This window comes from Phocoena sinus, chromosome 14, assembly GCF_008692025.1.
Source record: "Phocoena sinus isolate mPhoSin1 chromosome 14, mPhoSin1.pri, whole genome shotgun sequence".
Taxonomy (NCBI): Eukaryota; Metazoa; Chordata; class Mammalia; order Artiodactyla; family Phocoenidae; genus Phocoena; species Phocoena sinus.
Window position 1 is genome coordinate 64,751,852 of NC_045776.1, and position 26,594 is coordinate 64,778,445.

General features: G+C 62.4%; 2 protein-coding genes across 2 annotated transcripts in view; one reads left to right on the forward strand and one right to left on the reverse strand.

Moving 5' to 3' along the window:
- GNAZ (G protein subunit alpha z) overlaps window positions 1-17,769 on the reverse strand; it is a 41,111-nt gene extending 23,342 nt beyond the window's left edge. Inside the window, exon 1 of the mRNA XM_032603488.1 lies at window positions 17,592-17,769. The gene's annotated coding sequence lies outside the window, so the exon portion shown is untranslated. The remainder of the gene's footprint in view (window positions 1-17,591) is intronic.
- The window catches only part of RSPH14 (radial spoke head 14 homolog), a 60,784-nt gene extending 34,400 nt beyond the window's left edge, over window positions 1-26,384 (forward strand). The window contains exons 4-6 of the mRNA XM_032603489.1: window positions 23,667-23,892; window positions 24,535-24,671; window positions 26,087-26,384. Coding sequence (XP_032459380.1) covers window positions 23,667-23,892; window positions 24,535-24,671; window positions 26,087-26,325 — 602 coding nt within the window. The 3' untranslated portion in view covers window positions 26,326-26,384. The remainder of the gene's footprint in view (window positions 1-23,666; window positions 23,893-24,534; window positions 24,672-26,086) is intronic.
- Window positions 26,385-26,594: the final 210 nt, after the last annotated feature.

The window sequence follows — 26,594 nt, forward strand, 5'->3', positions numbered from 1 at the left end:
CCCCCATCTTGCCATGGTCAGCATCCACCCCCTAATGCCCCCGTTCTCCCCACAGCAGGCCCTGGGTGGGAAGGACCCCGAGTCTCGTCCATGTCCCCCTACCTGCCCATCACTCTCCCAGCCGCCTCCGTGCCTGCCAGTCCCCGCCATCCTGCCCTGGAGCTGACCCCGAGCCCATTCTCTCCCTGGGCTCCCCCTGCCGCTCGGGGGGACCCTGATGCACCCTACTGCTCTCAGGGTGGTGAGTGTCAGCCCAGCTGTGTGGCCGGGCCCATGACCCCCGTCTCAGAGCCTGTCCCTCACTGATCACAGCACACCCAGAGCTGGTCCCCAAGAGGTAAAGTGGCCGGCACAGAGCCTGGTACCCAGCCAGTGCTCCCCCCACCCCCATCCCCATCACCTGTGGGCGCCCCCCATTCTGCCACCTGGGCATCCACCCCGTCCTGCCCCGCCCTCCGCGGCAGCACTTGGGCCCGGCACACAGCAGGTGCCCAGTCGGCAAGTGGGGAGGGGTTCAGCCTTGGGGCGCTGAGTGTCTCCTGCTTCACCGCAGCCCCACAGCCCACGGTGGGGGATGTACCAGGAGACGTCTCTGCTGAGAGCAGCGGCTAAACGGCTGGTCATTCGGCACAGCCCCAGCAAGGATGGCGATCACGCTTAGAACAGAAGCCCCGAGATGACCCCCCTCCGGGAACGGCGTGGGTGCGCTCGAGCGAGTGTCGTAGGACGATGCATATAGGACACAGGCAGCACACGCACCCACAGGCATGTGCCCCCCAACACACACATGCGTGCACGTACTGTGTGAGCAGAGGTCTGCAAAGTTATTTTCCAAGCAGCAATGAGCTCTATGTTGTGAAATTACAAGGGATTTGTGCATTTTACCATGTTTCCTATACTTCGCTCATGAACTGTGTCATAAGAAAGGTTTACAGACAAGAGTCCCGCCAGGGACTTGCCCTGGACCATAAGTATGTGCGACAGGGACCCAGTGGTTGCCCCCTGGTCCCTGCTGATGACCCGGCCCCGCCCTTGGCCGGCAGCCCCGGACATCTGGCTCCCGCCCAGCGTCTGCCCAGGGCCCCCAGTGCCCAGCCTCCTGAAGGCGATGCTGGCTACACTGGGGGAACCACATGTTGACATTTCCGTTTTTCTCAATTTTGTGTCTTAAAGTCTCAGGTACAGGCAGGCCCCAAGTGGCCAATTCTCCCTCAGCTGATCAGCGACAGGGACAAAGGTCACCCAGGAGAACAGGTCCCTCCCATTGTCTGGGGCCCCCAGAGACAAGCAGGCCCCCAGGCGCTGGGTCTCCCTGTGGTGACCCCTCTCTCGGAACATAGTTTAACCCGGGCAGGTGACACGGCATGGGGTCCAGCGGGCCTGTCCCCTGCCTCCGTGCAGGGCTGCACCTGAACAGACTGCACCGTCGGCCGCGTCCTCGCAAGCGCTGCACACGACCCCCCGCACCCAACCCCATGCAGCCTGGGGAGCCCACCCTCCACCTGGCTCTGGCATGGGACCCCTGCCTGCTCCTCACGGGCCAACTCAGGCCCTCGTGGCCACCAGCGGGCACCCCACCTCTCCCTACCACGCCCGTCCCTTCTCTGGTCTCTCCCACCAGACTGAGGCTCTTACCAAACACCACATACAAAAATTAACTTCAAATGGATCAAAGACCTAATATTGTAAGACTCTTAGGAAAAAGCATAGGGCAAAAGCTGCCTGACACTGGGCTTGGCACTGATTTCTTGGATAAGACACCAAAGGTACAGGCAACAAAAGAAAAAACAAACTGGATTTCATGAAAATGTTCAACTTTTGTGCACCAAAAGACAGTATCAGCAGGTAAAGAGGCAATCCACGGAATGGAAAAAAACATCTGCAACTTGTATACCTAATAAGGGATTAATATCTAGAATATAGAGACAACTCCTAAAATTCAACAAAAAGCCCAACCTGATTCAAAACTGGGCAAAGGACTTGAATGGACATGCACAATGAAGATACATGAATGGCCAATAAGAACATGAAGAGATGTTCATCACTAATTACTAGAGAAATGCAAACCAAAACCACACTAAGATACCACCTCACACCTATAAGGATAGCTACTATTGAAAAAATCCCAGAAAACAGTGAATACTGACGAGACATGAAGAAACTGGAACCCTTGCGCACCGTTGGCGGGAAGGTAAAATGGTGCAGCTACTATAGAAAACAGTACGGAGGTTTCTCACAAAAACAAAAACAGATCTACCACATGATCCAGTAATTCCACCTCTGGGTACCTACCCAAAAGAATTGAAAGCAGGGTCTCAAAGCAATTTTTGTACACCCATGTTCATAACAGCATTATCCACAACAGCTAAGAAGCAGAAGCAACTCGTGTCCACTGACAGACAAATGGACAAACAAAATGTGATAAAAACATATACGGGAATGTTATTCAGCCTTAAAAAGGAAGGAAATTCTGACACCTGCCACAACATGGATGAGCCTTGGGGACATTATGCTCAGTGAAACAAGCCCGGCACAAAAGGACAAATACCGTAGGATTCTAATTACGTAAGGTCCTTAGAGCAGTCAGGTTCGTAGGGACAGAAAGTAGATGGTGCCAGGGGCTGGGGAGCTGTTGCTTAATAGGGTCAGAGTCTCAGTTTGGGAAGATGAAAAGGTTCTGGAGATGATGGTGGTCATGGTTGCACAACGACGTGAATGTACTTAATGCCACTAAACTGTACCATTTAAAAATGGTTAAAATGGTAAATTTTGTTATTTGTATTTTAACACACCCATGAGAAAAGTGGGGCTGGCCACGTGGTCCTTGACCAGTGCAGCCACAGGGCAACGGAGGAGTATATGGGAATCGTGGCTGGGGGCAACTGTGCGTGTCGGGCCAAGTTTGGGAGCCAACTGCCACCTATGGGGTGGTGGAGCCTGGGGTTCTGCGCGGACACAGGGAGGGAGGTCTGTGAGCAGGGGGACCTTGGGACAGCCCCACCCCTTCGGAGGCTCCGCCACTTCGATCTCTTTGGGTCTGACTGGGCTTTCCTGGACCCCTGAGGACGTCCCCAGTCAGCCCAGAGGCACAGGACCAAGGGCAGGACGACCACGTCATTCCCTGGCCAGTAACTGTTCACGAGTCCCCAGGTCCCGACACCCAGGATGCCCCACCACAGCGCTGTTGGGTCTGGCTGGAAATCACTGAGGAGTGGGGGAGGGAGGGGCACTCGGTGGGGGGGCGGGCAGGGGTGCCATGGCGTGACCAGGGAACCGAAGGAAGGCAGGGTGGCTGGACCGAGACAGACGACAGAGGCACAGGGAGAGAGGAGGGGGCGGGAGGAGCCCCCAGCGCGGGTGCACATCCGTGTTGTGGTCGCATGCCTGTAGATCCGTGCCTGTGTCCGTGTGCAGGACGGCACACGTGTGCACACACTGGTGTACACAGTGCCTGCGTGCAGGTCCACGTACGTGTGCGTAGGGAGGTGCACATGCACATCTGTGCCGTTGCACATGGCATGGGGGGAGCAGGCGTGCATGTGGACGAGTCAGGGCTCTGTCATTCAGTTACTTACTGGGCCAGCTGTCGGTGATGGAGGGGGGCCACTGCTGAAGACCCCTGACGGAGAAGGGTGGGCATCAGACCAATGTAGCAAGTGCGCAGTGGTGAGGGAGGGGCCCAGTTCCAGAGTGGGGTGGGGGTGGGGGAGGGGGCGATGCAGGCTGCACAGGTTGTGGGGCCGGCGTCTGGGAAGGAGGTGGTGAGGAAAGTGGGACTGCGGGTGCAAAGGCCCTGAGATGGGGACGTGCCTGGCATCAGAGGGACAGCACGGATGCTGGGGGCTGGCGCCGAGAGTGAGGGGCCGGCCTCTTCCCTGAGTCAGGCGTGAACAGCATCCCTGGACAGGGAAGGCTCTGCACGCAGCAGTCCAGGGGACGGGGCTGTGGTTGGGTTCAGGGCACCCCAGGGTCTGGCCCCAGGGCGGGAGGGGGGCTGTTCTTCGAGAGGGGACGCTGGGGAGAAGCGGCAGGTGCACCCCTGGCAGGCTCGGTCTACACATGTGGACCCACGGGGGCCCCCCAGCAGCTGTGGGGAGAAACTGGGTCCTTTGAGGGTCTTGACAAGCTCCATCACAGCCCCTCATAGGCTTCCCGGACTCACTGACCCGCCTACCTGTGGACCCCAAGGCTGCAAGGGCAGGACCCCAAACCCAGAGCCCACTCAGCAGCCCTGTGGCTGAAACTTGCTCTCCTTCCTGTGGTCTCAGGCAGATAATTCCCTTCAAAACCTCCCTGCCCTGCCCCCGACCCCCAACCCTGGACCCTGGCTCACCGCCTGGCAGGCCCACTTGCCCTCCTGTCACACTTCCCCAGACACGGTCCTCTCAAGTCTCATGTCACGGAATCTGGTGACGGCCTGGAGCCAGGGGTGGGGACACGCTGCTGCCACCTCTCTGGGGCCTTTGCATATCTGGCGCCCTGTACCCTGGACGCCCCCCCATGGCCTGGCCCAGAGCTCCAACCACGTGACACCCGGGTCCGCTGTCACCCTCTTCGCAGCTGTGTCAGGAGCTGGGGTGGAGCAAGGCTGTGCAACGCCAGCCCCTGACCTCGCTCCCAGCAGCTCCTCCTGCCCCCACTCCCGACGCAGGAAGGGAGCCCAGGGTCAAGGTCACCTAAGGTGTTGCACCCAAGCCAGGCTAAGCCAGAGGGTCTCCAAGGACAGAAGATTGCTTATCGGCTTACTGGCCTGAGAAGGCCTGGACCCGGCGGGTGGGGCACCCTCCTCACAGGTCCTGCTTCCTCTGAGAGAGACGGGCCCAGCCCCTCCCTCTCCAGACCCCCTCTCCGCCCCAAGGAAAGCCTGCTCCACACTGAGCCCTGGGCCACTAGATCAGGGTGTGCTTGAGAGGGGGCGTTTGAGGCCCAAGCAGAGGTCACTCAGGTGGCCAGCCGTGCGGGGCACGGGACCCCAGGGCAGAGGGCAGTCCAGGTCACAGGGCCAGCAAGGCCGAGTGAGACCACCCACCTGACACCCTGGCCAGCGAGTCCCCAGCGCCAGAGCGGGGACCAGGGCTGTCTGAGGTCCTGGGCCTTTTCACCTCCCCCCTTGCCCCCGCGGAGCTAGGTGGGACTGTGACTCAGCACCGCTGTCCCCCCTCCACCTGCAGCTGCTCCTGGGCCCCCGCAGCCTTCTGTAGAGGCCTCGGGGAGGCCTGCCTGAGTCCCAACGCCCATGTCCTGTCCACACGCCTCTGTCACTGGCCTCCTGGGCCTGAACCACCCAAGTCGTTTCCATCTTCTGAAGAGTGGGTCCCTCTCCCCGCCCTCCAGAACTGCCATCCCCGCGTCAGCTCCCTCCCTGTGGCCGTCACCGCTGACCCATGTCCTCCCCTCTTAAGAAGGACCCGTTTCCCACTGCCGGTGCGCACCCGGTGATCTGGAGCCCAGAGTTCCGCTTTGGGTGGACATTTGAGCCCAAGTGCCGGGTCCCTGTGCGCCTCTCGTTGGGTCTTCTCGAGCCTGGCCTAGACCCGCCCGTGGCACCCAACAGGCCCGTGTCCTTTGCTTGCGCGCTTCTGACCACTCCCCGCCCCTCTGCTCCCTGCCTCCACCCGCGTGAACTCAAGCTGCGGCCCCACGACAGGCCTTTTACCTCTGGGCGCAACAGCCCCTGCCCAGCCAGCCCGGGCCCGCAGACCCCATGGGGCCGTTTGCACGTGCCCTCAGACTCAGGGCAGATGAGGGCTGGGCCTCAGGGAGGGGCCTTCTCGGGAGAGCTGGGCACCGGGGGGGGCCAGGGAGAGGGCCTGGCTGCACCCTTGGCCACTGGGGCCCCCCGGGGGGGGCGTCCTGCACCTCTGTCCCGAGAGTACGGCTCCCTGCCTCAGCTTTGCGGGGTGTCCAGAGCTGGGCACGGCACCCCAGTTGTGGAAACTGAGGTTTGGGGAGGGGGGCGACTTCCTCAGGGCTGCCTTCGGGGTCCTGCAGGGCTCGGGCCCGTGGGTCCTCCAACACCCAGGACCCCCCGGCACCCACAGCACCACTGGTCACCTGCTCTGTTATTTACCCCGTGGTTTTCTTTAAACTGACTTGCGTTTTCACTTAGGCACCTGTGCTTTAAAACTGGCCTCGTGTTTCTGCTTTGAACGGAAAGCCCAAGTCACAGCTCAGACATTAGGAACCCAGAACGGAAGTGGGGTCGCAGCTGCCAGCCAGGGTGTTGCCAGGGAGGCTGTGGCCCCGCTCCTCCTGAACAAGGTGGGTGGGGGGAGGGTCCAAACTGGTATTTTCCCCTTGAAGGAAAAGGACAGAAAGAATAAAGGCTGCCTGCTGGGGGAGGGTGGTGGGGCTGCTGCTCACAGCTGTGGCCTCAGGCCACCTCCATGGTTTGGTGGCCGCCTGGCTCCTGGGATGCAGAAGAGTATACCCGGGCCTGACCCCCTCCCCACTGGGACCCCTGGGCGGTGGCATCAGCGCTGCACCCCACGGCCTCACTCAGGACAGACACTGTCCCTCGTCTCCGAAAAGTGCTCCATCCCTGATCTGCTAGTTCCATCCCATCAGGGCCCCCCCGGCCCTCCCAGTAGGCCATCAGTCGACCCTGGGCCCTGTGTGATCATCACGGTACCCTCGAGGGACCGAGCCTGTGTGTCAGGCTCTGCTCTGCGCTCGGGGACATGGGGTGAGTCTGGGCACCGAGGGGCTTGTGTTCTGGTGGGGGGACTGGTGAAGAGCAGTGCCGTGGAGAAGGGGAGAAGGTGCGTGTGGCGGGCGGCCAACTAGCGGGATTGGGGGAGGTCCGAGGAGGTGACGCTGGAGGAGACAGACGACAAGAAGCCACCAGTCATGCGGGGGAGGGGAGGGGCTAGGGTGGGGACAGCTGGGGTGACACTGACCAAGGGCTCGGCTGGGCAGTGGGGGAGCCTGCCTGGCCTGGGCCCAGCTCAGGGCAGGTCCATCCCAGGAGCGTCCCTCTCACAGTTCCCTAGGGAGCGGCTCAGAGATGGCTGCCCTGGCAGGGACCCCCCACCCCCCCAGGGGCCAGAGGGCAGAAACTGTCCCCCCGGAGACCCCTGTTCTCCCAGGGAGCTGCCACTGGTGGCGGGAGGCGGGCACGGGTTGCATCACCAGCCTGGATCCAGGCATCAGGGAGGATACTGGCACGAGGCTTCCCCGGAAAGGTCTGCAAAGCAAGCGCAGGCCACGCCTCCCTCATACCTTATAGCTCGTGGGCATGGCAGACATCACACATGGCAGAATCCAAACGCTCTGATGGTTTCTGATACAACAACATGTACTTTTGGACTAAAAAGCCACACCTTTTCCTCCGAGGAGATGACCCCTGCTTACCTTGATGCCAGTAACACTGGAAGGGGACAGGGACAGGCCGCCCTCCCGGATGCTGCCCTCTGGGCAAAGCCGGCCTCCCTGGTTGCGTCTCCTACCCCCACACCCACAGCGCCCTGCCCACCCCGCCACCCAGCTGAGAACGTGCCCCCGGAGGCCAGCGAGAGCCTCCCTCTTGAGCGACCCTGGCCACTGCAGCACCGGCTGGACTTATCACCCGCCCAGAGTGACCTTGAGCCCAGTGTCTGGCGCCCCTGCTGGGCAGTGGAACCGGACCTCACCCAGGACGGCCCTTCCTCAGGCGCTGGCTCCTCCTGCCCAGCCACACCCGACCCCCATGCCCCCTCCCCAGGGCCCCAGCTCCACCTCCCTCTGAGCAGGTGCTTGGGAAGATACACAGAACAGACACTGCTGACTTGGGGACCCCTGACAGATACCCCCCAGCCCACTGGACCAGGCCCCGGGTGAGCTTATCCACACACCCCAGCCTGCCTGCCAGGCCCACAGCGGGTCTCCCCTTGAAAGCAGCCCCCTTCCTTCGCCTCCTCCTTGCTCCCTGCTTATTTTGGAGCCAGAGCCCGAGCAGATGGGAGGAGGACAGGGGCTGGCGGGCAGCGCCGCCAGCAGCAGACAGGCTCCAACAACTGGCTCTGCCCTGGCCAGGCAGCCCCTTGGCCTCAGGACCACTACAGGTGACGGGAGAGGCCCTTCCCTTGGCCCCGCACTGTCCCGTGGCTCTGGACGCCCCAGCCATGTGTGCAGCCTTCCGGCCCACAGCCGCCATGGCCGACCAGATGAGATGTGATAGCATCGCCTGAGGAACACTGACTCAGGAGGAAACCAGGCCAGAGATTTCTCCAGGCCAGGGGTAAATAAATAAACAACACCGGAAGGTTCCACACTCAAGGGGAAGGAGGTGCACTCACCAAGAGCCTGGCTCTAGGTTTCCGCAGCCAAGGGAACTGCTGACCGTCACTCAGGCCCCTGGGCTGGGTGGGCACTGATTTTCCTGTGCCCTGCCTCTGTGCGTGGCCCCCCATGATCCCAGCCCCCGCCCTGGTCACCCCCAGGTGGGACCCTCTCTGGCGAGGGCTCTATAGGCCTCCTTCCCTCACAGCTCCTTTCCTGTTCTTTCTCACCTGGAAGGTGAGCGCTGCCTCCGTCCAGCCCTTTTCCTTCCAAGCCCTTCTCACCGCCTCCTACCCCAGCCTCCTAATCACACGCAGACCTGTAGGCTGCGGGATCTCAGTCTCCAGGCCAGCGTGGCTCAAAAAAGTCAGATGCCTAGCCCACTCCCAGGGCCAAGGAAGGGCCCAGAGCATGCACACCGTCCAGTCCCGTAGGTCCTCTCGAGGCCAGCGGCTGCCCCAGGTCACTCTCAGCGGCTGGCCCCGGTCCTCCCCTCTGAGACAGGCCACCCCCGGGAGTGTCCAAGCCCACAGTGGCCTTGACCCTGTCTGGATGGGGTTCTCGAGAAGCAGAGGCTGAGACAGGGATGCTCAGGCACGTGACTGGTCGAGGACGAGAGCTGAGGGGGTCGGGTCGCAGGACGGGCCCGTCGGGAACCGGGCGAAGGTGTGGATTCTGCCACTGCTTCGCCTCGCCTCAGCCTGACTGACGGGGAGCTCTGGAGCGTGAATGAAATCAGTGCTGCCCCACTCGGAGGGAAGGGCAGTTCTTGTAAGCAGGCAGTGGGAAGGGGAGCTGGGGACACTGGCCAGCGTGTGCCCAGCACACCTCCCTCTGTTCCCCCGCCCCTTCCTAACAGGCCCAAGGCCTCAGCTCAGGGCTGGGCCTGACCTCAGGGGGCCTCTGCCTGGAGCCCGACCCTCAGCCCCTCCTCTGGACTGCCCCAGCGACCCATCCCACCCCCACACTCTGCTCCTTCCGATGGGGTGGACGGGGGATCCCTGTAAAAACACAAGGCAGAGTCTCTCCTATGCTCAAAACCTTCCTGCAGCAGGCCAGACATCTATCTCAGTTCGGAGCTGGAGTCCAAGTCCTTCTGTGGCCCCGAGGCTCTGCGACCAGCCCTGACCCCGTGACCTGCCCTCATGCTCCCTCCACTCCCCACTCCTGACCCCCCAGCCCTCCTGCTGTGCTGTCCCGACAGCTCAGGGCCTCTGCACTGGCTCTTCCCTCCACTGGGAACATCCTCTGTCCAAAGAGCCACGGCATCCACTCCAGCGGCTCAGGGGTCCCCTCGTCAGAGACCCCCCCGCCCATCCTATTTATGACGCCCCAAACACACACAGCACTGTTGCTTTCTAACCTGCTGTGTGACTTGTTTATCACGTTTCCCACCCCATCATGCTTACAGACGCTGGCTCCATGGGGCAGGGGCTTTACGGGGCAGGGGCTCTGGTCTGTTTGTCACTAATGCGTCCCACGGCCCAGAAGTAACTGGCAGGAAGCAGGTGCTGATAAATCCACCCCAGCCCTTTGTACTGTGTGAGGGAGGGGCCAACTCAGGGCAGGGAGGGGCCAGCAGGGACTTCTGGGAAGTCTTCTAGCAAGGCCTTTTGGCCTCCCCCCCCTCCCCCCCCCATAGACACGGACACGGTGGTGCGTGGCCCGGACCGACCCTGACTCTGCCCTGCTTCTGGGCCCCCCCACCCAGGGTGTCCCCCCATCTGGTGAGCCTATGAGCACTGCGTTCCATCTGGTGAGCCTATGAGCACTGCGTTTCTGCGGCTGCCACTGAAAGCACGCCCCCATCCGCACCCTGAGGCCCCCTCACAGGCCCTGCCCCCCATCCCTGGCCTCCTGGCCCAGCCCCAGCCATCCTGCGCCAGTGAGGGGTACGCGTCCCAAAGTCCTGGTCCCTCCAGAGCTGGGGATGCAGCTCACCCTTCTGCCCGGTCCCCAGCAGCCACACCCTCCACCACTCGGCACCAGCCCTCCATCCCTCCATCTCCTGCTCCAGGAGAGCCCAGAACCACCAGCAACAAGACTAATGCACCTGGAGACCGAGGTCGCGTGGGGCGGAGCCCAGCCAAGGAGCTGGAGCTGGGATAGTGGGTGCGTCGAGGTCGTGGAGCTTCCTGGAGGCAGAGGGTGGTGCTGGGGACTCAGGGCGGCCCCGTCTGTGCCTCCCTCTTCCCCGCCGCGGGGCAGGGGCAGGGGCAGGGGCAGGGCCGGGGATGTGCATGCGTGCGTGGTGTTAACACACAGGAAATCGATGTCTGGCACTGGCCCACTGTTTAAGGGAAATGAACAGATTTTGGCCGAGGACAAAGAGAGTTTGATTAATCAGAAATTGGATAATGGAGGCAACACTCTAATTATTTTTCTTCCCAGCATTTTATCGAGAAATATGTTTGCACAGCATATCAGAGGTAACAGAGCGGGTGAGAGGGGCGACCACGCTGGAGGAAAGCCCAACTCAGGGACAGAGCCACTGCACCCAGAAGCACTGAAGAGGGCCAGATAGTAGGCTGGCTGGCGGTGGTGGTCTCTCTGTGGGGCCACAGGAAGCAAGAGGGGACAGGTGGGTAGGCCAGAGGCCACACACAGTGGGACAGCTGGGGTCACAGAGGATGTGCCATGCAGGGGCAGGGAGGAGGCGCGAGGGCCAGGCCCTCGGTCAGCACAGAGGTAGACGACCTGAGAAAGGTCCTCAGGTGGGGACTGCTCCTTCCCTGGTCTGGCCCCTTCCACACCGCCCTGCCCCGCCCATAGCCTCGCGGGCACAGTGGTGGGGCAGGGATGGGACGGGGCCGGGGTGGGGGGCGTGCGCAACACTAGCTGGGGTCACGGGGGCCTGCTGGAGCTAGGTGGCAAATCCTTGACAGGGTCTTCAGGGGCCCCTCCTGGCGGCTTGGAGCCTTTTCTCATCTTCATCCCTGGTGAAGCCTGGTGACCCAGCCTTGGGAGCCGGGGGCTCACACCACGGCCCTGCCCGTCACCCACCCCCTCCTCCTGCACTGTCCCCACGCCTACAACACCTGGAGCTGTAACCACACCGCTTAGCACGACCAGGGGTTACCTGGTCTCCCAGCTCCAGGCAGGCTTCTTGGGGCTCGACGCCAAGCAGAGCTGAGCACAAGGCTCAATCACCTGCTCATTCACTCGATCAGGGTACGGGGAGGCTGCCACAGGTCGGAGGATGAGCTGGAGCTGCTGGGCAGGAGGGAGGGCGCGGTGGGTGGGCTCAAGCAGCCCCTGGCAAGAACGGCTAAATCCCGCTTCCTGTACCACTGCAGACACCACTAATCAACCACGCCCACTTTCCTCTGAGCCACCACACAGCCTCAGAATCCTTCTCAACACTGCTTTGGGCAGCCCCTCCAGAGCTGGAGTAAGAAATGAAGACTACCTGCACCCTCGACCCAGCCTAATCTGAAGGTGATGATACAGAGGCCCAGAGTGAAGAGCATTCACCGTGTCTACACTGCAGGCGGAGCTGGGACTAGGCCCAGGTCTCCCAGCTTCCCATTCAGTGTTCTTTGCCCTTCACCAAGCTCCCTGCTGAGCTCATCCTGGAGCACAAGGGCTGTCTGGAAAGGCCACTTGGTCATCATGTGGTCACTGTGGGCGCCATGGTCCTTTCCCACCACCAGGATCTCCCCCTCGCCTTCCGAGGACACTTTCCCATGGACGCGACTCTAAATGTCATGACCGCAAATCTCCCAGACTGACTAGGGCCTCACCGAGTCACACGGCGTCACTGAGGGACCAGTGTCAGCCGGAGGCGTCTGACCCCCGGTGGGGGGACCTGGGCAGTGTGAGAAGCTGGGCAGCCTGCCTGCCTCTGGCTCGTGAGTGAACCAGTCGGGCCCGATGGGCACCCGGCCAGTGGTTGTCCACCTGCGCGTGGTTTGTGTTTGTCAACCGGCAGGCACACCTCGCGGGGGCAGAGGACTGGGCTGGAGCCACAGTTCTCCAACGTGAAGGCTGCAGCCACCAGAAGGCCTGCTCACCTGCCACGTTCCCGGCCTCCTTTGACAGCCGTTTCCTGGCTCCCTGCTGAGTGCTAGGCCGGGCTCTGGGGGCCAGATTCTCAGTGATGAACAGCAGACGAAGGTCTTGACCTCACAGAGCTTATGTTCAGGTCCAGGAGAGAGACGGAGAATAAGCACAGACAAAGAAAATAGGCAGCGGTTACACTGGGGTACGTGCAGGAAGGGGCACAGGATCTGTGCGGGTGTGGACACAGGTGCTGTTCTGGACAGAGGACCCCAACGGGAAAACAGAATTACGAGGCCTGAGAGCCTCCTCCTGGACACCCCAAGTTGTGTGTGGACCGTTCCTGAGAGCCGCAGGTGAGAAGAAAGAGCAGCTGTGATGATCCAGTCCTCCCAGTGGAAAGGACCAGGCCACGGCCAGAACCTTAGCACTGGCCCCAGCGCCACACCGGCCTCCAGCACAGCAGCCCCACCAGTCAGCCCTCCTGGACCCCTGGGGACCCCGGGGTGGACGGAGGCAGGCTGCCTGCAGGAAGTGGGGGCCGCTTGGGTTGCTGAGAAGCCCTCAGGGTCCCTGGACACCCACACCCGGGGCCCGGGCGGCTGGTGCCCACGCAGGAGCCACCCCACCTCCCCGGGTCCGAGCCTCCTCCACCGAGAGGAGAAAACCGAAGTAAAAATAGGCCCCTTCTTGGCGGAACTGGCTGTGAGAGGAGAAAGTGAGCGTTGCTGCCCTCCCCAAGCGCCTGCCCGGGGGTTCTGGGGGACACGACACATGTGGCCGCTCCCCTCCACCCAACGCCACGACCTGATCGCCACCACTCCCAGGGCAGAGGGCTCGGCGAGGCAGGGGCTCCTTCTGCAGCTGGGCTCTGACTGCTGCCGCATGGCCAGTAGAGGCGGGGGCGGGGGGAGCCTGGGGAGGGTGCGTGCTGGTCAGTAGCTGCTGGAGGGTGCGCTGGTCTCGAGAGTCTGCAACCACTTCCCCCTACCCCACCCCCAGCACGGCACCGCGGATTTTAACAGCCTCACTCCTTAGCACTTTCTGATGGATTCTCCGGGGACATCTCTAAAAGAGAGTTATACCTTAATTTAGAAGCAAATAACTCAAAACTCTGTGATGTAGCAGGTTCCTTCGGAAAAGAGACGAACTCAAGGAAGCCATTGTGTGTGAGGCCACCCGCCACATGCACCCGCTCCTGCCAACAGGCTGCCCAGTCCTCTACCAGCTGGCTGTGTCTCCTGCCTGAGGGATGGAGGCCGGGGTTCCACGGACAGAGGGGGAGAAGCGCCGCTCACAGAGGCCAGGGTGCAGCCCCCGTGGCCCCAAGTGCCTGACACAGCCCACCTGCCCATGGGAGGCAGGTGAAGGGCAAAGTGGACGCCAGCCCGGGGCACCGTCCTGGCAGCCACCACGACCACAACTGGCCTTCCCGGGCGTGCACATGAGCGCCATGCCCAGCCTGACACTCTGCTGTCACTGTCCTGAAATGCTTAATCATTTTAAACAAGGGACCCCCAAATTGTGTAGCCAGTCCTGCCCATGTTGCTTAGCCCCCATGCACCCCAGGCCTACTGCAGGGGACCCACCCTCCCAGGAACACCCTCCTGTGCGGCCCCTGGAATCTCAGCTCAGCTCTGAGCCGTGGGGACCGAGGCCTGGCTCTGCCCCTTCTGGTCCCACCTGCCCTCGATCCCTGAGTGACCTTGCTGGCCCCTGCCCCCCAACTCTTGGTGGGGGGACTCCAGGTCTCCAGTTCCAGCCTGATTCTCCCCTCTGACTGCCATGTATGCCTATGTCCACCTGGGTCTAACCCAACTCCCAATTCCCCACCTCTCGCGATGCGTCTGAGTCTTCCTCCTCGCCAAGGCCAACTCTGTCCTTCCAGAGCGGTCCTTTCCTCTTCTCCATCAGCAGGTCCTTGTTAAGCTAAATCGTGCATCCGACCACTTCTCAGTACCACTCCTGCTCCCACCCCACTGGGCCAGCAGCCCCTCACCCTGAATGCTATAGCGGCCCCCATGCCATCTGCCAGATGGGTCTTTTAAAAGCATAATCCTACCTTACCTGCTCCACAACCCCGCCCCCCCCCCCATCCCGGGCTCCAGCCACCTGACCTTGTGGGGCAGGGTGACCTCCAGCTGCAGAGGTGCGTTGGCCTCAGGGCCTTTGCACCTGTCGTCCTCCCTCCTGGTGCTCTTCCGTTGGTCTCACAACTCACCCATGGCCTCTCCACGGTGCCGCGCCAACGGCCCCTCCACACAGGACCCCCACCCCCTTCTGCTTTAGGCTCTTCACGGCCTTTGTCCTGCCTGGCATTCAGCTACTCGGGTGTTCGGCAGCCTTCCGGGTCTCATGGAGCTCCACGGGAGTGGGTGCTGTGTGCCCTGCCCCCTGTCGTGTCCCTGCGCCGGGAACGGCCCTAGCCCTTGCAGGTGCTGGTAAAGACCAGCCGAAGGAATGAATGGCTGAGCCGAGCAAACGGGTGAGGTTCCGTTCTCTTGGCTCTCCCGAGAGCCCAGGGATCCAGATGGTCCCTGTGAGTTAGTCCCTGTCAGTTCGCTCCTGGGAGGCGCCTCCCCTGCCAGCGTGGATGTGGGGAGGACCGTGCGGGGATGGGCAGGGCACTCTTGGCTCTGTTGTGGTGAGGATGAGGAGGCTCACAGAGGATGGGGCTGGGCGGGGGGCCGGGTGGGGGGAGCAGGGACAGGCCTGACCCAGGTCTTCCGCCGCCTCCACTGGGGCTCCCCGCCTCCACCGCCCCGGAGTCTGCACAGCTGTCAGGCCACCGCTCTGGGCTCCTACCCGGGCTGACTCTCAGCGTTTGCCCTGTGCCCTCTGCCCTGCCAGCCCACAGGACTGCCCCTGGGGCTCAGTTAGCCCGGGTTTCCTTCCTGAGGGTGCAGTGTGCTAATCTACCTCCTCCAGGGTTCCTGCGAGCCCAGCCGTGGTCGGCAGTAGGGAGAATACCCTACAGCTGCACAGAATTTTGGGTCTTCAGAGGGCCAGCATGGGGCAGTTAGGGCTGCCTTGTCCTCACGACCGGCGGGGAAAGTGTGGCACTTGGTCATCGCATGTGCACACGAGACAGCCACGCGGCTGGGCTGAGGCCACTGGGGCCACACCCTGAGTCTGAGGCCAGCCTTCCCTGCCGTTCGCCCCTGCATCCACCGGCCTCCCTGCAGGGGCCCTGGGCAGCCTTGTCAAGTTCTCCTGCCTACCCAGAAGTTCCTGGAATTGCCCTAGAAGCTCCTGAGAGCCAGTCAGGGTGCTTCTCCTCCTGGGACTCCAGGAAACAGAAGAGCTGAGGAGCTGGGGACAGAACGGGGAATTCATTCCCCGTGTCCCAAATCTGGAGTCTTATGGCAGGCCCCAGAAAGGGGCCGGGCGACAGCACGGAGCAAGGCAGCTTCATCGTGCTGAGCACGCACCCTCACGAGGGCAGGCAGGGGCCCTGCTCTCCTTGCAGCAAGCTGGGCCTCGGCCAGAAGCCAGTGTGTGGCTGGGGGTGGGTCAGGGAGGGGGCACGCTACACAGATGAGTGACAAACAGCCCCTTCAGTGGGAAAAACCTCCCCGGCAGCGGCAGCGGGCAAGCGAGCAGATCTACAGCAGAAGGTAACACCAGCCTTCCGAGGGGGAGGGACTGTTTTATTCACCTCCCATCTCAGAAAATCAGCGTCTGGTACAACACACAAGAGCTTTAAGCCAAATGCCAGCGTCTTGTCCATCGACCCTGAAGCACGGGGAATGCTGAAGGTGCACCACTGCATCCGGGCATGGCTAGGCCCTCCCTCGCCATCAGCCGCTGCACGGAGACTCCCACGTCTCCACGGTTACTGCTCACGAACGTCCACGCCCCAAAGGGACAGAGCCACCAGCTCAACATCATCCTCCATGCTGGCCAGGAAGGAGGCCAGGGGTTGGTTACCCAGGACCCTGGCCCTGCCTGGAAGGGCGGTCCTAGGCTGCGAGCAGCCCTCGGGGTCTTCCCAGCTCTTCTCCAGGCCCACTCGGTTCTGGGTCACGGAGCTGCTCTTTGCACAGGTGAGGAGACTGCGGCCACCACTGAAGCAGGCGCCAGGGTCATCCATTTCCCCCAGCGGCCCCAGCCCTGGGCAGCCTCCACCCACCGTTTCCCGCCTGACCTCCTGTGCTCCTGCCAGACTGGACTGCCTGAGCGCCCTCTCTGGGCCTCCTTCCCCGTTCTCCCCTCTGCCCGCAATGCCCACCCCAACTGTGACCGTGTCCTTCAAGCTCCAGTTCAAATGTCACTTTGCCCACAGGCCCGTCTGACCCCGGCCCCACTTGGGGCCCCAACACCCACCTTCAGGGCTGGGTTCTCTGAGCAGAGATGCTTCTCCCCCTGGGGGCAGTGAGTCAGTCCCAGGAGGGCAGGGCCAGTTCACTCCCACCCCAGCACCAGGCCCCGGGGGGAGCAACTGCTCAGTAAACATTTGCTTAATTGAATTTGGCCAAGGAGCCTTCTCCAGACTGAGCAGAAGGCAGAAGGACTCGATCCCCAGGGCAGGGAGATCACTTGGGCAGAAAGGGGCGGTCAGGGGACAGCTGCCTCCCCAGACCAGCAAATTTCCCCCCAGGCGGGTCCCTCCATCCCCAGACACGGACTCCCTGGCCTGGGCGCCGCCTTCCCATCCTCTTCTCTGGTCACAGAGAACCCCAATTCTCGACCTCAGCAGAATCCTGCCACCAACGCCCAGAGAGACTCAGCGCCGCCCTGAAGCCAGAGCCCCTCGGGTCCCCGGCAGGACGCTGAGCCCCGGCCCGAGGCCCTCCCCCCCCAACCCCAAGCCCCCACCGCCTTTTAAGGGAAAAAATATCGAGCCGGGAACCTATCACAATCGCAGCGGGTCGATACTCGCCTCTCGCTCTAAATGCCTCCGAGGAACCTGCTCGCTGCAAGAGCGGTGACCGAAAACGGCGAGCCGTGCGTCCCCGGGGCCCAGGCCTCCGGGGCCCTCGCCTCCGTTTCAGCCCAGGCCACGCGCCGGCGCTCCCGCCGTCCCCCGGGAGACCCCGCCGGGCGCCTCTCCCAAAGGTCGCCGGCCCGGCTCTGCACCAGCAGCTGCCCTGGGCCCCTGTCAGCCCTCCTGGGCCCGGGCGCCCCTCCCAACACCTGCCTGCCCGCGGCGCCCCTGCCCATCGCGCGGGCACACCCGCCGCGCCGCCCCCACCTGGCCCGCATCCCGGCCGTCGCGCCCGGCGCCCCCCACCCGTGCGGGCCCCGGCACAAAGGCCCGGGCGGGGTTCGGTGCGGGCGGGTGGGCTCCCGGCCGCGCCCCCCGTCCCCAGGTCCGCCGCGCGCTCACTCACCTCCGGGCCGCGGCGCGGTGCGTGGCCGAGCTGCTCCGGCGGCGCGGGCGGGGCGGCGAGCGCGGGCCGGGTCGCCCTCGTTCCGCACGACGCGGGCGGCGGCGCCCGCGCGGGGACGTGACCAGGCCGCGGGCGGCGCACACGCTCCGCCGGCCTGGCTCCCTCCGCCCGCTCTCCCGCGCCGCCCGCGCCGCCGCCCGCGGGTCCGCCCGCCCCGCGCCGCGCCGCCGGCAGGGGGCGGAGCCGCGAGCGCAGCGCGTTGCCGGGCCAACCGCGGGCGGGGAGCCGCGCGTCCGCCAGAGTCCACGCTCAGGGCGCCACAGCCCCGCCAAGAGCGCCGGCCCGCCGCCCATTGGGTGCGAGAGGCTGACGGACGCGCTCGCGGACCAATGACGACGGGAAGGGGCGGGGCCGCGGCTCCGCGCGAGCCGCGGTCCGGCAGCAGCTGCCACCGCCGTCGGCCACGGGGTCTCTGCGATCCCGCTGAGCCGAGGCCGGGCGCCCACCCCGCGGGACGCCGAGCCGGAGAGCAGTGAATGGCCCCGGCCCCGCCCGTCTTCCCGGCCCAAATTCGAACCCTGTCTGCCCTTTCTGAGCTCCGCGACCTTGGACAACGGACTGACCTCTAATGAGCCTGTTTGCAAAGTGGGGCTAGTGGCACCTGCTTCCCTGAGTTGTCGCGACAGTAGGCTAGGACGTGTGAAAGGGCTGTACAAATCCTAAAGGTTTACGCCGGTGGCGTTTTGCAGCGATGGGAGGGGGCATTAGTCATCTTTGCTGCTGTGCCTGCAGCGGGTAAGGACTCTTCAGGGTCCCTGGCAATCCTGGCCCCGGAAGGTTGCCTTAGAAGGGAGGACAGGAGCGGGGCCCAGGGGCGGTCCCCCAGACCAGAGAGGCGGGAGGGAGCCAGCTCGGTTGAGGCCAGGGTCCCATGGGCGCCTTTGGGAAGCTCACAGAAGGCATTGGTACTCAGCAAAATGCACCAAAGGGCGCCTGCCAACTTCTGCTTTCAATTTCAGGGGGAGCCAATCTGTGGGCCTCAGAACCAGGAGCCCCTCACTCCTGTGCGTTAAAGACTCAGGCCAGAACCAAGACATTAGTGCCACTCTGTCCTTTCCATCACTGTAAGCTGATGCTCTGGGCACCCCAGAGCATCCAGGTAAATGCAGATGCTCCCCGCTAACACTTCCCTATCACCCTACACCTCCATGGTCCTATTACTAGGATCACCCCACTGGTGGGCAGAAGCACTGGGACGGACCGTTGGCAGAGGGAGATAGGGCCAGGCCTGTGGTCAGAAGGCAGGGACCACCTCTGCCAGCTGGACACTGTGGATCTCAATGTCATCTGCTAACCTCTCTGAGAGTGTTTCCTCTGCTGTGAAATGGAGACCATTGCACTACATCCCCCAGCAAGGTTGCCCACCTGTGAAGGTGTTGCCTAAATGGTCAGAGACAGGACAGATGTTGGTGATGGGCATCTTGAGGCGGACCTAGACTAGGCCTGGCACATGCTGGCTCGGGGTGGCCCCTGAGGACCAGTGGAAAGTGGCCGACTATCGGGGGCTGCTTTGTGTGCGTGTCCTCCACACCGCCAGGCTGGGTCAGGCTGGGCCTCTGCCCAGAGGTCCATTCAGAGGCCAATGGCCGTGGTAGCAGGAAGGAAACAGGCACAGGCCCTGCCCTGGGGGTGAGTTGTTTCAACTAGATGAGAGTATACCCTTGGGTGAGTTATTTCACCTGGATGAGCCTCAGTTCCCTCTTCTATCAAAAGGAGACAAATATAACAATAGATGGTCCCTAGAGGGTGATTCCGACAGGAGATACATGTTGACACATGTTCAGAGATGGTGAGGGCAACTGGGGGACCAGGGGTCAGAAGTGAGCTGTTTGCAGGGGCAAACCTAGCTGCAAGCATGAGAAGACCCCGCACAGCAGTCCGGGTGTGAGATGAGGGGCTAGCCCACGGAGGGGCCCAACGGGGCTGGCTGCTGCCCCCTCCCCTGACCCTGGAAGTGAGAGCTCCCCCAGGGTCAAGCAGGGATTGTAAGCCTTCAACCAGCAAGCATTTACTGACGACCTCCTCTGTGCTCGGCACAGTCCTAGCATTTAGACAGACCCAAGCCTGCCTGCTAGAACCTCTGCACGATAGTACCCCTGTGATGGTTGTGCGAAGCCTGGAGAGGGAGACCCATCAGGGCTCTGTGGCAGGGGGAGCAGGATGGAGGTGGCCCATGACCTGGGGCGGGAGGAAGCACGTTCCACGGTGGGGAAGACGCTGCGCGTGAAGGAGCGTGAGGCCTGGACGAACCCAGAGGACCAGTGCGGCCAGAGCCGTGAGGATGCCACAAGGCCAGGCTGGGGTGAGGCAGGGAACAGTTGCAGCGGGCTGGTGGCCCTTGTGTAGGATTGGGGCGTCGGTCTAAGAACCACTGGAGAGTTTGAAGTTCAGCTTTTTAAATTCGAGAAGGAGGATGGAAAGTTTTTGTTTCATGTTTATTTACGGTAGGCCTGGTCCCACAGGGTGCGTCGATCTAAATGCAGAATCAAGTAAAAATGTCAGCTAGACAGCCCAGAGAAAATAAGAAAGCGGAGAAGTCAGTCCATGAGGCTGAGTTCAGCCTAGGCCGGGGGCTGGCCGGGCAACCTGGCGTCAGTGGATGGCCGTGTGGTGTCTGCAGCCTGAGAGGAGCTGCCCCTGGTGGAGGGGAAAGGGGGGATGGTGGGGGCCGAGGACCACGTTGTGCGGGATGCTGGAGGGAGGGGGGGTGCTTGCTAAGTACATGGAGGAGCAGCTGGAGAGGTGGAAGCGGGGAGCTGAGGTCCCAGGGCCACGGGGGGAGTATCTCGGGAGGAAAACATGGTCAGCATGTCACGTGCTATTGAGGGGCCGAGTAAGCTGAGGACAGCGAGGGTTCCCCACGAGCAAAGGCAGGCACAGGGGTGGGTGGGGTCAGTGGGGGACACACGAGGCTAAAGCTGGGCGGGCGGGTTGAGATAAGGCACGGTGGGGCCCGGGCGCCAGGCGCGGATGTGTGCTCCCGGGGCTGAGTCCTCACTTGCCAGGAGAACAGGACCGGGAGACCACAGCTCAGCTCCAAGGAAGAAAGGGGAAGGGGCCTCTGGTGATTGAGCCCACCCAGCACCTCACCAACCAGTAGGGAGAGCTGGCCGACAAGGGGCCCTTTGAGGTGGCCCCCAGGAAGTGGCCAAACCTCAACCCCAGCGATTCCACTCCAGGGGCATAGTGACCCTCAATCCCGGCTGAGCTTTGTGGTCCATCAACCAGCCCATCCTGGCCCAGTAGCCATGCCAGTCTGGGCCCTCCCCGAGCACACTCGAGCCTCCTACCGTTGCCCCTCTGCCCCACAAGGCCCGGCTCCCCCAGGCCTCCCTTGCTGCACATCCAGAGCCCCTAGGACCTGGAATTCCTCATCTACGTTTGTCAGCCCAGGCAGTAATGACCGGTCCCGGAGACTCTCCCACGGGTCTCCCCACTGCCCGAGGGTGCCCCCTCCTGGCCGGCTCTTCTCCATGCCCCACCTGTCCTGCTCACCCCAACCCTGCCAGCCGGGTCTTAGGCTGTTGGGGGCCTGGTGGGTTTCTCTGATTTGTTTCCTTTTGGGGGTCTGTGCACCACCCCACCCCAACTAGAACAAGGCTTTGCAGATCTGGGTTAATTATAAATAGCCAGGCCTGCGGCTCTCCTTTTAGCTGAAAAGAAGCAAAGTGAACGAGCAGAGAGGCACACCCGGCACGCGTTTTATTTTTAATCTCCCTCTGTCTCAAAATGAACTGGGTCCCGGTGCTCAGCATTTCTAGGAGCAGAGGCCCAGGACGAATGCCTGGGAAAGAAAAACCCGGGCGGCTGAAGGCCTGGCCTCTCCCCATCTGCTGTGTGACCTTGGGCACTAGAGTTGTCCCTCTGGGCTTTGGTTTCCTCACCAATCGGGGGAGCAGTGGAGGTGATCACCTCCAGCTTCCGGCCTTGACTCCCTTCCTCTGCCCTCCCCCCAAGCCTGTGCCCATCCTGTTGCTCCCACAGCAGCACCTTTCCCTGGGCTTTCCCGGGAAGCCCAGACCCGGGTGCAAGTGAGGCCACCATCGAGCCCTGATCGACAATGCACAAATCCCTCACCCCCTGCCTTTGCTCAGGTGGCCCTCTGTCAGGAACATTATCCCTCCATCGGTCAGCACAGTCCTTCTTGGAAGGTCAAATTGTCACCTCTGCCCTGTGAGCTGGACAGTGGCCGTCCAGGTCGTGGCCGAGCGAGACTGTGGCTGGGGCAGGCAGGTAGCCTGGGGGCCGGTGCCTGAGCCAGAACTGGAGCCAGAGCAGGAGGCCCAGATGTGTTGTCTGGTGGTGGCCCGGACGGAGGGCAGGGCTGAAGGGGAGAGAGGCCTCAGGCCCCCAGGAGGGGTGGCTTTGGGACCACTGACAGGTGTTCCTGCAGGGCAGGGACTGTGCAGCTTTTATCTCTGTATCCTGCTCCTCAGCCCTCACCCCCAACCACAGGCTTGCCTGCAGCTGGAACTCAATGTTGGTGGCATTTGGGAGACTCTCGCTGTGCCAGGCCTGGGTGTCTGGGCACATGGTGACAGTCCCTTACACAGAGCACTTTCCCACCCCCTACTCCACTGATATGCACAACCCCCTACCAGGTGGGCTTGTATTAATAATGAGGAAACCAGGTTCAGAGAGGGTAAGTAACTTGTCTAAGGTCACATAGCTGGATGCATTTAGGAGTCCAACCTAGCCTTTTTTTTTTTTTTTTAAATCTGTGCATATTAAATCTTAAAAAGCCCAGTACTCTTGAAGCAGCAGGAAACTGCTTTTCCTGTGTTGTGAGCATGCTGGGAACAAATGGACAGAGCTAGTGGCTCCACCCGACACCCCAGTGAGAAGCTGGCCAGGGGCACTGGAGCCTCTGGACATGCTGCCCTGCCTCTCCACCCTCTAACCCCAGGCACCTGCCATTTGATGTCCTCGGGGAGTGAGGGTGGAAGGCTGGGTGGTGTCTTCAAAGAGGAAATCCCTGGTGCTAATTGGCACTCAGAGACCTTTAGGCTAATGAACCTGTTTACTTGTCTCTCTAGAGTAAATTAGACAGTTGAGCTGGGGAGGCAGAAGACAGAGGTGTCCACTGGTGGCACCTCCGTGGGGGCTGTGGACGGCTTCACGGTGGGCAGCCTGGGCTGCTGGGGAGGCTGGGGAGAGGGTGGGCTGTTGGGCGGTAGTGGCACCTAGAACGGCAGGGAAGGGCCACCCTCCCCGGTGCCCACTCTCTTTCTGTAGCGGCCGCTCTGCCAGCAGTTCTGGGCACTTGTGAGCACCCTTGGGCTGCCGCCTGGGCCATCTCTGGGGTCTCCTCTAGGCAGCCAGCCATGTACTGACTCCCCAGGTGGGAGTAGAGGCTGGAAGGAGTGAGGCAGAACCGTTGACAGTGGAAGGGGGGTGGCTCGCTGCATTTTCTCCCACCTGTGCCATGTGGAGCCCCCTCCCTGAGCGCCACCAGGCGCCTTTAGACCCCTTGTCCAGACTCTGTGGATTGCCCACCAGCTGTGGTTGGGGGCACAGATCTTTTTACATAAGATGCTGGCCTGTTCACTCTAAATCTTCTACCTCAGACCCCACTGCAAGCTTTCTTCCTGTCCCCACGGCTGGCCAGGCTGATCTGCGGCTCCAGCATCACAGAGATGTTGCAGATGGGAAGGAGGGGATTGACGGGTACCCCATCCTTCTCTCTGCTGCACCATGGCTGGCGGGGGAGGGAGGCTCCCCGTGTGCCTGGGCCCTGCAGAGGTGGCTGCTGCTTCTCAGGCCGCTGTTTCAGGCTGGTGCCCCCAGTAACAGGCGACCAAAAGCTGGACCTTTGGGGTCCTCGTGGTTCTCACCCCAGCTTGTCACCCACGGCCACATGCTGGCTGCTTGGGCCCCCTGCCTGGCAGCGGGAGGGGGGATTTGCAATTTATCTTGTCAAATACCACCCCCTCGCCAGCCCTCCGGCTCCCAGCACAGGTGACAGGTGGGGGGTGGCCCACTGGCCCACCCTCAGCGCCCGTTCCTGTCCTGCAGGGGCCAAGGGCATTGTCAACAGCAGCCTGATCCCCTCGCTGGTGTGGAAGCTGCAGAGGGAGGAGGAACGGATCCAGGAGCTCCTCCTGGACACGCTGGCCGCCTGCCTGATGGAGGACGCCACCGAGGCACTGGCCAGCGGGGCGGTGCCCTTCCTGAAGGAGAAGCTCCTGAGCGCCAACAGCAACATCCGGAGCAAAGCAGCCCAAGCACTAACCGCAATCAGGTGAGGCCTGGGCAGGGACAAGGGACGGAGCGGGGGCGCAGGAGTGGCGCCCCAGGCCCCTGCTTCCCCTCACCTGCTTGTGCCCTGGGGGAAGAGGAGCCCGCCACTGGGGCACCTGCCTGCCCAGGCCTGGGTTTAGCCCTGACAGTCCTGTGTCCCAGGAAGCCCCCACTCCCGGCAAAAACGAGAGGGCTGTCCCCCTCCCATGAGGAAGGCAAGCACAGGAGGTGCCATCTGCACACTTGGACTTGCTCCGAGGAAGGTGGTGGCTCCCTTCACAGGTCAGGACGTGGAGCCGCGGGCGTCTAGTCACTAGTGACCCAGTGTCACTGTGATCACAGTCTAAATCCCGGCCTGGAGCCTGAGGATCACAGAGCCTCAGAGCTGCTTTAGCTGCGGCCACCTCCCTTCATTTCACCACCGCTGGCTCCTGGGTCTGGCCTTCTGTGGCCCCAGGCCGTGCTCCCAGGTCATCTGAGTGTCGGGGTGGGACCCACACCTCACACCAGTGCTCCTCTGCACCCTGGCGTGGCCACCAGGGATGGTCTCAACACAAGTCCTTTCCCCTGGTGTCCCCCTGGGGTGGTCCTGTCCCCCTCTTCCTCCAAGTGCAGCCACCCAGCTGCCCCCTCTCTGGCCCAGCATTCCCCTGGAGGGCAAGAACCAGGTGTGGCAGCATGACGTCATCCCCATCCTGGTGCACCTGCTGAAGGACAAGGAAGAGGAGGTGCAGGCCAGTGCAGCTGGGGCCCTCATGTACGTCACAGTGACCACCAAAGGTGAGGCTGCCTGCTGGCTGGGCGTCGGCGCCTTTGGGGTGTGGGGTCACCGCAGCCCCCTAGCAAGCTGAGTACTGCCCCTCCCTGGTCCCAGGCTCCGCCCTCTCCTTCCAGGCCACAGAGGGCCCACCACCTGGGGCCCCTCCCTGTTATTCCCTCTGTTCCCTGGTTTTGGAATTCTTGCATCTGACCCAGGCCTCTTGTGAGCCGAAATTCTGGGATTGATTCGTTTGCCACCCATGAGTCCATTATGCTGAGGTCTAAGCAGAAACTGGAGCCCTTGCTTCTGCCGTGTTTCTTGATCAATGTTACTTTTCTCAGTGTGGAGGGGGCGCATAGGAGCGTAAGGCTACCTCCCCCATGCGGACTCCCAGCAGCCAGGCTTCCATGCTCAGTCACCTGACCTGGGCGGTAGGAAGGGCCTGGGCTGGCTTCCCCACCTGGAGGCTAGGGTCCCCGCAGGACCTCTGACCTTCCCTTGCCTGTGCCAGCCCCACGCCCTGAGCTTCCTTGCTGATCCACGGAGAACTAACTACCTGGGCCTCTGATTCTCAATCAGCAGTCTGCAGATCCCCCCAGAGCTGGGACTCCTTGCCACTCCCCGGTTCGTCCTGATGGTGAAATCTGAGATGCATCAGGGGGAGAGGTTGGGGCCTTCCCAGAGTCCACAGCCCCCTTCTGACTGATCGTGCAGTCAGGGTGCCGACCCCCAGTGTGGGGCTCCCCATGAGCGTGGATCTCGCGGGCGTCCTCAGTGCAGTCAGTGTCTTACCTGGGCTTCCTGTAGGAATGCTTGGAGGGCTGGGGGGCTCTCATGGGGCCCGGACAACATGGGAATTTGGGGGAGATGTGGTCACTTCCCTGAGCTAGCACTCTAGCCGAGGAGCCCTGAGCCCCTGCCACAGGCCAGGCTCTGTGCTGGGTGATGGGGACCCAGACGTCTCAGCCTCTGCTGTCTGAGGTTGGCAGGGGCGGCAGAGTGAAGAGTAACCTGGGGGAGACGGTGGGCACAGTATGGGGGCAGAGCATCCTCTGAGAGGGGAGCTAGCAGGGCAAAAGGGGCTGGACGGTCTGGCAGCAAAGAGCAGAGTGCTCGGTGTAGGAGGGTTGGGGGCAGGGGGCAGGGGGCGGCAGCGTGGCATTTCAGCGGGTGAGGGGGTGGGCAGCAAGTAAGGATTAAGGAGGGGCGTCTCCCCTTCTCATTCGATTGGATTTTAATTTTCAAAATACCCCTCATGCTGCCTTGAGAGGACTGGGTTGCGGGACAGGTACCTGGTGGTTGGGGAGATGCCGGCTGGGGAGCTTGTGGGGCCCAGGCTGGGGGCAGGCAGGGTGTGGAGCCTGCGTTGGGAGGGCTGGGGGGTGAGGGAGGTGGGCAGGGAACCCCAGGAACACCTGGCATTGGTGCCCTGCAGGGAAGTACGCGGCCCTGGACACAGAGGCCATCCGTCCGCTGCTGGAGCTACTGCACTCATCCTTGAGCAAGGCGCGCCTCAATGCCATCAAGGTCCTCACCATGCTGGCCGAGGCCCCCGAGGGCCGCAAGATCCTGCAGTCCCACGTGCCCACCTTCCGGGCCCTCGAGGAGGACACCAGCGCGGCTGTGCGGCGGGCAGCCCAGATCGCCGTCAAAGTCATTGAGTGGAAACCCTGAGCCTCTTACCGGCCCCACCTGCTGACCCCATGACTGAATAAATGCGCTGAATCTCTTTATCTTGGTCTAAATGGCACCTGATGTTTCTGGGGCAGGTCACGGCTCTTCTCTCTCCTGCCAAAGGGGAAATGCCTGGACCAGAAAGACAGGGTCACAGGCTGAACCCCGGGTCCGGGGCCGGGTGCGAGGCATCCCTGCTGTCTGCTGTGGTCGAGTCCCCTGGGAAAGCACAGAGCAGGGCCAAGCATCTAGGGACAAGGTGGGGGCAG